This window comes from Choloepus didactylus, chromosome 3 (genome assembly GCF_015220235.1).
Source record: "Choloepus didactylus isolate mChoDid1 chromosome 3, mChoDid1.pri, whole genome shotgun sequence".
Classification (NCBI taxonomy): Eukaryota; Metazoa; Chordata; class Mammalia; order Pilosa; family Megalonychidae; genus Choloepus; species Choloepus didactylus.
In genome coordinates, this window is record NC_051309.1 from 25923835 (window position 1) to 25938198 (window position 14364).

Sequence of the window (14364 nt, forward strand, 5' to 3'; positions counted from 1 at the left end):
TACATATTCATGTTTTCAGTAACTACTTATTGAGTATCAATTATGTACCAGGTACTATCCTATAGGTACTAAGGATATAATAGTGAACATAACAAAGCCCTTGCCTTAATGAATCTTAATTCTAACTACTGTCAATAACTAGACAATAAACAAATAAACATTACAAGCAAATGGTGATAAATGCTCTGGAAAAAAATACCATATTTTATCAACTCTAACAAGCCATAACTTTACCTATCAGTAGTAAGACAAAACTCTGCCAATTAATATTGTAAGACACCACTCATCCTAAGATTGTAAAATCAAATATCATTACTGGATTATAAGATCCAATTTCAGAGATGTTAATATGTGGAATAAATGCATCTTAAAATTGATGAATATGGTAAAACAGGGAAATGGGGACAGAGAATGCCATCAGGGAAGGACAAGATCTTATTTTAGGTAGAGTGTCTGAAAGTCTTATTGACCAAAAGAAAGAGGGGAAAGAAGCCATGCAATTCTCTAGAACAGTTTTCCAAGGAGAGGGATGAGCAAGAACAACAGCCCGGGGGCATGTGCATATGTGGCTCCAAGGAAGAACAGAAAGAAGGCGAGTGAATCTGGAGGAGTGAGGGGGAGAGTGGTAGGTTACTAAATCAGTGAAGCAACAGAGGCCTGAATACATAAGGCCTTGTAGGGCATGGCTCTCTTACTTTGAGTGGAGTGGGAAGAATAAGCATATTTTCAAAATTAGAATCTGAAACAGATGACCAGGATCTAGTTGATGCTTATTAAAAATATATATATTTTTAAAGACTGCAAATTCATAGTTACATGCAAGAATTGTTTATAGTCATTTGCAATCTAGGATAATTAGTTTAAGTGATTCCTTAAATATTAAACACAGAAAAAAATCTCCAATTAACTTTTAAAATACCATAATCCAGTATATTAGAAAAGTGAGGATCCTAGTTAATGAAATATTCTGAGAAAGTTAGAAACTAAACTAATGAAGTATTTCTACGTTAATGATGGACAACCAAAGCTATTGGTCCAATTAACACCATATGACCACAGAGTAATGGCTTTTATTGAGGGACCTTCAGATGTAAGTTTCTCATGCTCCCTGAAATAAAGGATGCTAGAAAAGTGTTTTTACTATACAAGGTGATAAGAAAAAGTAATGATCCTATAATATGTTAAAATCAACATTTTCTTGACATATCTTTTTAAGCTCTCTTACCTGCTGAATTAGGTGCATACACTTGGAAGACTGCACTCCATATGCATTGTTAACTATATGTGGGATGCCATAATTAGCACAAATCACAGCCAGTTCTTCTAATCTACAAACATAAATAATTAATAAGACATACCCACTGTGCCTTATAAATTACAGTGTGAAAACTTTTTTAAAAAATGTAATAGCTATCCTTCATGTAGACCAAGAAAAAAAATCACTAACAGTGAAATTCCTACTGCAGTGTTCTAGCAGCTTGGAAATGCATAAAAGGCACTTCAGAATAAACCTAAAAAATCATTTAAATTAATGTTGCCAATTAAATTATAAAAATTCATGTAGACAGTAGCTTTTAAATCATATTAAAATTCTCTATATAAAAAACAAGAAGATTCTATATAATGACCCCCTTCACAAGGTGATATGCTAATTTTTTAACGCTTTTGTTTATCACAGTGAAGCTAATTTCTGTAAAATAATTAGCATATCCAAATTATCTTTAACAATCTCACATTAGACATCACATAAAATAAAAAATACATTTTCAAATACACTTTAATGTTATTAGAAAATACAGAACATTAAAATGTTTCAGTATCAAAATAATACTTTACAATTTTTAAGTTGGATACTAAAGAGCTTGGTTTTAAATCCACTCTTAGATTTTCATTTGACATGCCTCATTTTAAGAGAATCTGAGAGTATAACTTAAGGCAAAGTAAGGTAATAAATTTTGATTACAGCATAATAAATTTTTTTTCCCAAAACCAAACACTCTCTCTGAGGTCATCTGTAACGGAAATGTTTTCATGCTATGAAACTAAAACTAAATTCCACACTTTGATAAAATTAATTATTTCAATTTTCTTTCTGTAATATTAAGAATTTGGAAGCAAAGTGTTTCTATGCAATAGAAGTTGTTTTCCAAAAGAATATATTTCAAATACACATTATATAGTTTTACTACATATTTATGCATAATACATTTTTTATTTCTAGTAAACTACAAATAAGAATATTATTGTGTTCATCTGTTAGAAGTTTTCAATTTGTTTACTTGAAATTTTATGAATTAAAAACTCATTTACCACTTATTTTTATAAACCTTACAAATTGTAACAGAAATCCCTTTGTTACTGAAACTAATCTGGTACTGTTTCTAAAAATGTAGACCTTATAATACACACACAAGTATTTTCTTATAAGATAAAATGTACTTTTACATGCTTGTCTTCTAACGAAAGCATTTCTTAATAATGAATGTGAATGTAAGGCACTACAACAACAAAGTTCTATTTTCATTATAAAGAAAAAATTAAAAAACATTTGCAATTGGTCAAATTTGCTAATAATAGGGTGTACAAAAAGGTATTAAATGAAAGGTAAAGAGAAACAGAAAAAATATTTTCCATGGGAAGCAACTTGTATTCTAATTTACAAGCCAATATCAAGTACTTGTCACAAGAAATGATACTCCCCTTTTATAACTTTTCCTTTGACTGATTTCCCCCCACAATACTCTGTCCAATTAACTAACAAAAACAAAATATACACCACATCTACTCAATTTAAGACTATAAATGAAATGAGCTTGATGTAAAAAGTCAAATGTATTTTTTCAATTTCATGAAATCGGAAATTCAAACATATTACTAATAACTGTGCGTTCCATTTTTCTCAAGTTCACTCTTATCAGATACATTCATTACATTATAACTGAGAAGTTAGGATTTAAGAGATGATTATGATTACTTAATCATTATATAGATACTCCTTTTTACTAGAACAGACAGAGGGAAATAACTGAAATCCCTGAACTGTACTCTAGCTGCCATGATCTCTGATAATGATTGTATAGCTTTTATCCTGTGCCCTTGTGACCGTAAACACCTTGTGACTAACCTTCACTTGTACCCATTTTATTAAATTTTTCGACTTTAGAGTCTTACCACTAAAGACAGCCCCTTATGTTTATCAACGTAGGGTCTTGGGTCAGCCCAGAACTAACCCACCCCAAGTCCAAAGCTCTCTCCATAACCAAAGGTGGATCTAACCAAAATGGGACAGCCTGAGGTGCAGTAGCTTAACACTAAAAGTCACCTACACCTCATTATGATACTAAAAAGCATGCCCATCATTATACTAAGGCTGCCATTTTCTTACATACCTTTTGTGACTAAGCATGTAATCAATCTGCACATGTTCAATAATTAAATCACCTCTAATTACATCATCTGGAGCCACTGTGCTCATTATCCTAAAACCTGCCCATCTTTTAATACTATGAAACTATCAGAATTACTGCAGTTCAGAGAGATAGGTTTTTGGGCCAATAAGCCAACTGCTCTCCTGCTTCATGCCTAGCAATAACCTCTTTCTCTCTTTGAAACCCCGGTGTCTCAGGAACTGGTCATTTGAGCGCACCTGGCAAAGAATCCACTGCCTTTGTCCAGTAACAACATAACACCAACTAAAAATAAATGAGAATTTTACTGAGAAAAAGCTCTGAGTTTTTTCAAAGAAAATAGCAACGTGAATACTTAACACTGTGCCAAGCAAACCGTAAATATTAAAAAAAAAGTCAAAGTAAATAAAAACAAAACTAACCTCAAGAATAAACAGTCTAACTAATACAGATATCCATATGCTGTTTTTTGAAATGTGATTTATTTCTATCAAATTAAAATTTTTCTACATATCAAAATATCAATGAACAAAGAATGGAAATATTAAATATCTCAATACAAATTTTCAAAAACCTGACTGATAAGCAATGAATAAATCATTAATGTATATTCAATATAATCTTAAGTCAGAGTTCAGAGGCTCTTGAATGTAGCAAGATAAATTTCAGAGCATGGTTTTAAACCTGTTTCTTAAAATCACAAAATAGTAAAAGCTAACATGCATTCATTATGGCCAAATTATGTGAATCCATGAATTAAAACTGAAGTATAACTTTATGCAACAAGAAAAGTAAAAAATCAGTGTAGTTCTTATGCTGGAAACAAAGGCAAATACTATAATGCCTCACCAATATGGACTAACTACAATGCGTAAACTCAGAGCACAGCTTATTAGGGGAACACTTACTGTAATGGTCCCTAGATTGTAAGCTCTTACAGCAGTCACATCTATTCCTGAATTGTAACAGCTATTTCTAGATTCTGAGACGCTGATCCCTTTGTGTATCACCTGATCAATCCCTGGAACTCTGGGTATCTGTGTGACACCTGAAACTTAGAGCTAGAACTCGACAGATATGAATGTCAGTATTAAAACATATAGCAACTGTTAAAAAAGCTGAAAAAGAGTCCAGTCTTCAACTAGAGATATGAATGAAGCAGATGTGGTTAGGATTAGGGCAAGTCGGGTCAAAGGGTAAAGGACAATACTGACTGCATTTTAAAACCTCAAATTCCATGTGAGGGAAGAGATGGTTAGTTGGTGCAAGATCTGTATTTCCTAAACAATTTAACTTGTACAGTTTGTTCAAATACCATAATTACATGGAACTTTTAATAGGAAGTGAGACCTGATAGGTACACATAGGTTAATATGAAATAGCAACACATCCCAAAGTAATTTCAGCAGAGAATAAAAATATATATGCAGGGCCTCCCTGAGGAGCTGGGGGAAAATGCAGAGGTGTTGGGCTTCCTCACCTGGAGTGTTGCTGATGTTCTCACAAGCAATGAGGACTGACGCTTTGATGTGCTGAGCCCACTGTCACAGGACTTGCTCTTACAAAGGTTGTTACTGCAAAGGAGAGGCTAAACCTGCTTTTAATTGCGCCTAAGAGTCTCCCCGAGTACCTCTTTTATTGCTCTGATGTGACCCTCTCTCTAGCTAAGCCAATTTGGCGGGTGAACTCACTGCCCTCCCCTCTACGTGGTCCCACGTAGACTCCCAGGGGTGTAAATCTCCCTGGCAACATGGGATATGACTCCCGGGGATGAATCTGGACCCAACAACGTGGGACTGAGAACATCTTCTTGACCAAAAGGTGGGATGCAAAATGAAACAAAATAAAGTTTCAATGGCTGAGCAATTCCAAATGGAGTCAAGAGGTCACTCTGGTGGGCATTCTTATGCACTATATAGATAACCCTTTTTAGGTTTTAATGTACTGGAATAGCTAGAAATAAATACCTGAAACTATCAAATGACAACCCAGTAGCCTTGACTCTTTAAGATGATTGTACAGCAATACAGCTTACAAGGGGTGACAGTGTGACTGTGAAAGCCTTGTGGATCACAGCCCTTTTATGCAGTGTATGGATGGATGAGTAGAAAAATGGGGACAAAAAACTAAACGAAAAATACGGTGGGGTGGGGTCCTTTGGGTGTTCTTTTTTACTTTTATTTTTTATTCTTATTTTCACTTTTTTCTGGCACAAAGAATATGTTCAAAAAATAGATTGGGGTGATGAATGCACAACTATATGATGGTACTGTGAACAAACGATTGTACACTTTGGATGACTGTATGGTATGTGAATATATCTCAACAAAATTGAATAAAAAATCAATGTAGTTCTTACAAATTATTTGTGCTTCTGTTCAAAATGTTAAAATAAAACTTAAAAAAAAGTTAAAACTAGAAATCTGTATTACTAGTTCTAACCCTATTACTTTTCAGAATAAAAATTTGTGGTAGCAATCATCTAGAAAAGTAAATATTTGTTGGTTTTTTTCCTTTGTGCTTTTATTTTTAAATGTTTGCATTTTTTCTCAAATGTCAAGACAATCATTGTGTACATCTAAGTGTACATCTGAGTTACTCTCCCAATTAAAAGAATTCAGAGGAAAGTGAATAATCCTAAAATTTTCAATTTGAAATCTGTTACTACTGATAGCTCCCACATATGAAAACTAATTGTAAAAGCAAAGAGGTAGACATAACAGCATAAGTAAATCCAACACTTAGCTTAGGTAAAGGAATGTCTATTAAACAATGAGGGAAAAAAACAGCTACAAGATGAAGAGACAAGATAAAGAACAAGAAAATAGAGATGTTTTGCTTTTACATGGTGATAATAGGATCTCTGCAAGGTGGTAGTTGTTCTTCCTTCTTCTATATCAGATTTTTATTTTCCCAAAGTCTTACGTTGTTCTCCACAAGGTCAATTTATTCTCCTAGCACCCTCCATTCACTTATGTACTATCAAATGTTATTTAACTATATTTGAGAATTAGATATCTGCATTTTATTTAAAAGCCTGATGAACTCCTAAAGGACAATAGTCACAAATCAATTACCTATCAGGCACCCTTGGAGCAAAACAGGATGTAGTAGAATGAATACACAGAATGCACTCAGGCCCCAGTTCCAGGACTTTATCCTCCACTGCTTTCAGGTCTGTGCGCAGCTCATCGCCTTCTAAAATGTTCTCTATCACCACAGGCTCAAAACCTAACCAAGCCAATCAGAAATAAAATGTTAGTGGGAAATAAAATACAGGAAGATCCTGGACTCTAGGAAGCAAGTGTCATTTTCTATACAAGAACTGTATTCATTTTAGTCAATGAGCCCTCCCCCAGTAATAAAGGTCTCACTCAAACTGGTATTGGTCACAGGCAGGTCAAAGTAATATGGAAAACAACTAGAACATAAGGAGGACTACAAATCAATTCACTTTGATATTACAGGAAAGAAGAATTCTAGAATATAAAGAAAACAAATGTTTAATAAATATCTGTATAAGAAACAGTTGACTAAAAGGATCACTTAGCCCAAGTCAATTTCAGTTCATGGAAAAGTAAATCTCATTTTCTCACTACACTGAACTTTCATGTTAAAGTTCACTTTATTTTGTAAACAAAAAGAAAGTATAATTCAAATACTGAAACAAATTGCAAACACCAACTTAATGTTTCATCTCTAAAGAAAAATGTAATGACTTTCAGTAGCCTAAGAATCACTGACCCATCTCATAGTTTGCAAGGGCCTTCTATGATTTAAATATAAAAACTGTTTTCCAATTTTCAATGGGGAAAGTTCACTTAACTAGCATATAATCAAAGGACTCACCAAATAACAATTACGTATTCTTTTATGGTAAATATTTAGGTATCTGATAAACTTGAAGGTCATAAAAAACAATATGTATACTAAATAATGTACAAAGTACTTAAATAATTAAGACTACTCAGACATAAAAGTAAAACCTTAGGGTTTAAGTCTTAAAAACTGGATAGGAAATAAACTTGAGAAATACTGCACGTAGTTGTTAAGTTGTCATATGTTCATACTTTCCAAATACCAAAGAAACACGTTAGATTCATGTATTTACAAGATGTAAGGGACTTAGAAACCATTTAAAATTCAAGTTACTCATTTCAAAGATAAGGAAACAAAATTTCAGGCAGATTAAGTGCCACTGAACAAGTTAAAGCAAAGTTAAGTTCAACTAGTTTTCTTTGGTGTTTTAGAATCCACATTATGTTGTCTGAATTCTATCTACAGAAACGTAAAACCTTGACCATTGCCGGCTACCTTTTCAAATATGTTGGGTCAGAGATGTTTAAGTTTTATATCTATACAACTATTAGAACAAGCAAACAAAACTTTATTTAAATTCCTAAGGACAAGGTGATTAAAATGAGAAATGTAATGTTGTATATAAGATACCAGAATTACAAAAAAAAAATTCTAAGAACAGCTAATTTTCTATTATTTCTCAAATTGTCTAGACTCAACCTTATTTTTGCTTTCCAATGATTAAAATACAAGTTTTTTGTTTTTTTTTTTAAGGAACACAACTATCTTGCTTCTTAAGGATACAGTTTATCCTAAAAAAGAATAATCTAAGTTGCAGTCCAAATTTGAATACGGCAATCTTTTCCATAAGTTGCTTATCAGTTCTTTGGTTAAAAGGATGTGAAATATCACAATAGACAAATTTATGCTACTTAAAATAAATATATTTTTTAAAAGTCTACCAGTTTCTGCTATATGCCCTTATTATAAATCCCTTTATATTAGCTTCTTTAGGATTATTTATGGAGTTGAATTATAGCCCTATACTCTTCATTTCACACAACAGACTGAGGTCAATCAAAAATAACTTTAAATTCTCAGATGTATAACCTAAGCTTGACTTAAGCTAGTCATCCTACTTGAAATACCAATTTAAAAATTTATCTCATGTATATTTATCTCATGTATATTTTAAGTGCTTGTATCCTTGCATTTTGAATTATGGTAATAATTTATGCATGCTCCAACAAACCTTGAAGTACTTTTATGTTCCAGGGATAGCTGTTGGGCATTTTCATATGTCATCCACTTAAACTTCAAACCAATCTTTTAAAATATCCCGTTTTAAAGAGTTGGGAACAAGTTCAGCAACTTTTTTCGTTTATCTATTTCTATATAAAAAGTTTGACTTTTCTAACCATGATATTTAAAACATTACATCTGCCACTTCTATACTTTTACCTGCAGTGATCATGGATTTAAAGCAAGACTTCTGGTCTATTCGTGGCCATATAATATACTTTGCCTTTGGTCTCTTGTGTCGTAATGTTAAGAAACACAGGGTGAGACTCATACCAGTTGCCATAGGAACTACAAAGCAGTTGGCCACCGTATGGACACCTGTGAATAAGAAGTAAAACAGAAATTAGTTATTCTATTGAAAAACTAGCAACCTTCTTGAAGGAATGATATATTTCTTATCTCAAATATAAGAGTTGTAGCCCTAATGTTTCCTTTTCTGTACTGGTTCTCAGGAATTACACTGCCAAACTCATCTTACAGGCTTAAGGTTCTGATTTTCAATCTTATTCTAAACATATATATATGTACCACTGTAATTCTTTTTGGGAAGAGGCATTAACAAAAGAAACTAGGCAAAGGTGAATAAGGCTGGTAAACCAAAAGTATTGGTTAATATGGTACATACCAGCTAATTTTATGATGTCCAGGACCAAAGAATTGGTAATTTTGTTCAAAAGGCTAGAACCTGCAGCTTTTGGTTGCACAGCAGAAATATCACCCGATCTTCCAATTCCATGAATGAACCTAAGCAAAAAATGGGCCAAGAACTGGAAAAATATATTCATTGTTCTAAACAATCCATTGTGTAAGTATACAAACACTGTAACCCAAAATACCAGACGCAATACTTGACTGTTAGAGACAAATATCAAAAACTATTAATAATGTGAAAATATCCTATTAAGTCAAAATAACCTTATCTATTATACTGTGGTAGCTACTAGTCTCCAAAGATGGCCACCATCAATTTCTTTCTACCCTGTGCCACCTACTACTCCTATACCAAAAGGAATCTAATCCCCCTCCACTTGAATCTGGGCTGCCCTTAGTGACTTGGTGAAATCTAGCAGAAGTGATGCTCTGGAACTTTTGAAGTTAGGTCATAAGAATCCTTAAAGCTTCTACTTAGTCTTTTAAAGGGCTTGCTCCTTGGGTACTCCCTCTTTGAATCTGGCTGCCATGCTGAAAGAGGCTCAGGCCACATGGAGAAATCATCTGAGCTCCCAGTCATGTGAGTGAATTGTCTTGGACAAATAGCCCAGTTGAATCTGCAAATGACTATAAACTCTCAGCCAGTATCTGACAGCAACTACAGAAGAAAAACAAAGCAAGAATCACCCTGCTGAATCCAGTTAACCTATGGAACAATGAATGGTTAGCTTAAGCCCATAAGTTTTGAGGTGGTCTGGTAGGCAGCAATAGAAAGCTGGAACATATGCAACATTAAATTCTCTTTTTTCTTTCCTTTTCCCCTAATCAGAGCAATGGGCTAAAATATAGCACTAAGTTCCAATGGGAATGAGTTGGTGTTTTAAAGACTGTCTTAATTTTAAAATAAGTATATGTGCCTTGAAATTTTTGCTGAAATCCACTCATTTTAAATCAGATAATGCTATGTATTATTTGAAGATACCTCTGCATACTCTCCAAACTCAAAATTCCTTTTATAATTTGAATAAATAGTTGGTAATGTATCATCAGATCAGAAATTCTGTATCCTGGGATTATCACAGAACACTAAACTTAATTACCACTGAAATCTCACATGTACAAAGCATTTTTCACATATATTTTAACCATGCTAATAACCCATTGTTGACCATGAACTTTTCATCCATATTATATACTATCATTAGTTTTGATTGCAATGGTTTTGATTGAAATAAAATTCTACTATCCATAAAAGAATTCCATCATAAGTTAAAATAACAGAAGACAGGGAATTCTTAAGAGTTTACCCATATTTCACAAAAAGGTTGGGGGACATAGAAATAAATATGTGGAATCACTATCAATTAAATGGTTATCAGAATTGATGAGAAGCTTTCTGAAATATATAAAAAAAGAATGATTTAATAATCTAAAATTAAATTTAATGCACCTTTTCCTACATCTATTGCAACAAAGCAAAGTATTTTTAGATGGGATTTAGATTAGATGCAGACGAACAATGTTTTAAAGTTCTACCAATAAATCATTCTCTAAAAAACCCTGCAATGATAGAAAAGAAATATGGAAAACTATAAACAACCTTAATACAATTGAGTCTATAAAATACTTTAAACTCTCACAACCAAAATAGGATTATTAGGTTAAATATTCTTAGAATATAAAACCAAACCACCTGGTAGTAGACCCTGATATGGTAACCACCACATACCAGAACTTTTACCTACTGTCTTTGAAAAACACCTGCTCAGATAAATTGTTTCCATCTCTCTGTTGCATTTGGTTTATATGCCCACATGAACAGGGAAGAACTTGATTACAAACGAACTTTTATCATTTAATATGATTAGTACTGTCACCATAGTTTTGACGGACGGAAGAAAGGAAGGAAGGAAGGTAGGAAAAGGAAATGTGTTCACATGCTACTTAAAAACATACCTGTAATGTCGGCGAGCAACTAATGAAGATGCCACTCTCCCCTCCCTTTCTCCCACACCACAGTTGCCCAGGAAATTGTTGCTATCCATGATTGCAAGTTCATGTAAAAAGAGTTCAAGTGTACTTTCATCCCAACCATCCTCTGGACACTTGCACTTTAAAAAAAAAAAAAAAAAAAGAAAAAAAGCTTTTAATTATATTTAACAAAACCCACTGTCCCCTAGAACCTACTTCAATGAATTTTATAACTTTTTAAATGTATTTTGCCATGCTCCTTGCTATCTAAAATCATATACAAGTTGAGCACTATGAAGAGACCTCACAAAGGCAAAACGTTTGTTCCATTTGACAACTAGTTATCTACTGTGATTATCTACCAGGAACGATGATAAATGCATGCGATGAGGTTTACACAAATATTGAAGTCCTCAGTAAGTTAAAGCAACTGAAAACCAGTAAGCAGTATCTTCAACGAAGGCTCGTGAGGCAGGGTATCCTAACTAGGGATTGTCAAAGAGGTTAAATTAAACTTCAGGAATACTGGGAGGGGAGACACCTGTGAAATTCTACGGCAGCACTTAGTTCAAGTTAGTTTAACATGGTTTACAAACAGAACGTGTTTCCGAGTCCTCGGGAACGATGAAAATAGGTGTGAACTTTGCCCTTTAGACAAACAAAAGAAAGTAAAATAACTGGGACTTCCCCCCACTTCCGCATCCCAAAGTTAGAAAAAGAGGGGCTCAAGACCTCCACTCCCTACACACCCCAGTAACACCCTCTGTGTTTTGCAGACTTTGGCGGGGCTAAGGAGGAAAGACCCTGGGGCCAGGTCTCCATCAGCAAAGAACAGCGAACCGGGATGGAAGGGACCCAGCACTCAGGGCGCCAGCCGCGGAGGGAACCGACACCTCGGTACCTTCTCCAGAAGCAGCCGTACGAGTTGCTCATGCGAGCGGCGGGCCTCACAGCCCTGCCGCACGTAAGCCGGCGACACCAGCCGCTCGCCCGCCGCGAAGCTCTCGCGGTTCATGACAGCGGTGGCAACGCCGGGTGTACGCCTGAGAACCGGACTCCAAACGCCGGGGACCCGAAGGAACCAGAATGCAACTCGCCGCCTAGCAGTATGGCAGGGCCTAGGAACAGGAACCAGCGTCTCGCTCTCGCACATGCGCAAGGCGCCCCAAATGGTGCGCGAGGGAGTGTGGAGGACTTGCGCATGCGTGAAGGAGTCCGCGATTTTAAGCGGTTTTCAGCAGAAAGGAGAAGTGGTGTTGGCAACTAGCCCTGCCTCAGTGCTGCTGATTGGTCTAGTTATAAGCTGGCGTTCCTGAGATGGACTTAAAGGAAGAATTTTGCACGCTTGCAGAGGAGGCTGAAGAGAGGAAAACGTAAGTGGTTGGGCTTCTATGAAGAAAGAAAATTTCATAAGTTGCCCTGTGTTCCAATCCTTTTGGAGGGTTGAGATCTGCGCGGAGCCTGTCCTCCAGCCCAACTCAGTCCCTGTCTGTTCCAGAAACTTTCATCCCAACCTTCATACCTGTCAACATTTATTATTACCTGACAACCCCCTATAAAATAACAGTGCCCTAACTCCTTTTTCCCTTTTACACTGCAGAATTTTTATCCATAACACTTGTCACCCAGCCTCTGACTTGACATTTGTCGATCCACACTAACCCCGAAAGGAACGCAAGCGTCTCTGTATCCCTGCTGCACTGCTGCAGTACTCTTCCCAGCTACTCTTGCCAACTCCCTTTTCGATAGCATCATGTTGGTAGCTTGAAATCCACCATGGTGGGAGCATTTACACCTTGGAAATGAGCAAACATTACAAATCAGGCCCCTCATCTTCCAATGACCCAAGAGTGAATTATGAAATATTTCCAGGACACCACTTTTCCTATCACAGGTTCTCAGGGCATCCAGCCATTTATCAGTCATGGTACTTGTTACAGTGCATGACATCTTCCTCAATAGACTATGAAGTCCTGGTTGACAAGGGATATCTGTATTCAAAGGATAGCACTGGACACATTAACAGGTGCTCAATAAATATCTGTTGAATGACATAGACCATTTGAGAACTGTGTAAAACTACATAGAAAGAGAATCCACAAATATGTTAAGAATTCAGCCTATTTTTAAAGCAAGTATCCTTTAAACTTTTGGAAAGTTCTTATGACCAAAATGCAACTATTTTTGCAATTTTTCCTTTGGAAATGCCTTCAAAGCCACATCAATCATATGCAAAGATGCAAAAATTCAAAGATCCATCTTCTTACTGAATGGAAACACAAAAGTTTTTCACCAAATTGTTCAGTTGCATTATTCAACAGCCTTAATTAAGAAAAATGTTTGTTTCCAAAAAATAAATCTGTCATCAAGATTTGGCTTCACTAAAGGTCTTTTTTTTAATGCAGGCGATAGAAGCAATTTCAAAAGAAGTTTCCACAATTATTTTCATCCATACCTTCACTCAAGCAACAAGTATTTGTTGAGCAGCTAATATTTTAACAGGTAGGGCAACAACAGAATAACTTCATGGTCTTTACAAGATGAAACATGGTTAAAAGAACATGGTCCTTGATGTCTGATGTATGTAGGTTTGGAATTCTGCTGTGTCACTGGTTGTATGACCTCAGATGTGTTACTCATATTCCCTGAGCTTTGCTTTCCTCATCTGTTAAATGGAGACATGGAGAAGACAGTTATGATGAGTAAATGAGAGTAGTTGCTCAATGAAATGTCCTCCCCCTTGGGAGATTGAATATACAAATAGACAATGACCAGACCATATATGACAATCGGCCCACCACCTCTGCAGCAACCATCCCAGGAAGCCAAACTACAACCTCTGCAGCAATTGGCCCAAAATATTAGGACTTGGTCAATGACTGCCAGATTCTCAATTTCTTTGTCCCAGTTTCCAGTTCAGGCCCAACCTGAGAGGAACCAAATATGCTCCCCAAACCAATCACATAAGATATCTCCCTTCTAATTAGCCCACCTTCAGCTTCCCATGACAACACATCCAATCAGAGCTCACCCTGAAGCTTTCCTTTATTTTCACTATAAAGTTTTTCCACTCTCCTGCCTCCTTTGAGTCTCTACCAAATGCTAGTGAAGGTGACGGGCTCCTTTGTCATAGCAAACTCTGAATGAATAGCCTCCATTTGTTCTCATTTGGGTGGTCTTTCTCCGTGGGGTACACGACTTTCCCACAGATTGCACACCGGGGGTTCATGGTCAC

General features: G+C 35.6%; 1 protein-coding gene across 1 annotated transcript in view; it reads right to left on the minus strand.

Moving 5' to 3' along the window:
- SEPSECS (Sep (O-phosphoserine) tRNA:Sec (selenocysteine) tRNA synthase) overlaps positions 1 to 12249 on the minus strand; it is a 53047-nt gene extending 40798 nt beyond the window's left edge. Inside the window, exons 1-6 of the mRNA XM_037829515.1 lie at positions 12031 to 12249; positions 11115 to 11269; positions 9133 to 9251; positions 8667 to 8825; positions 6485 to 6638; positions 1226 to 1328 (exon numbers count right to left, since the gene is read on the minus strand). Coding sequence (XP_037685443.1) covers positions 1226 to 1328; positions 6485 to 6638; positions 8667 to 8825; positions 9133 to 9251; positions 11115 to 11269; positions 12031 to 12144 — 804 coding nt within the window. The 5' untranslated portion in view covers positions 12145 to 12249. The remainder of the gene's footprint in view (positions 1 to 1225; positions 1329 to 6484; positions 6639 to 8666; positions 8826 to 9132; positions 9252 to 11114; positions 11270 to 12030) is intronic.
- Between the last annotated feature and the right edge of the window lie 2115 nt (positions 12250 to 14364).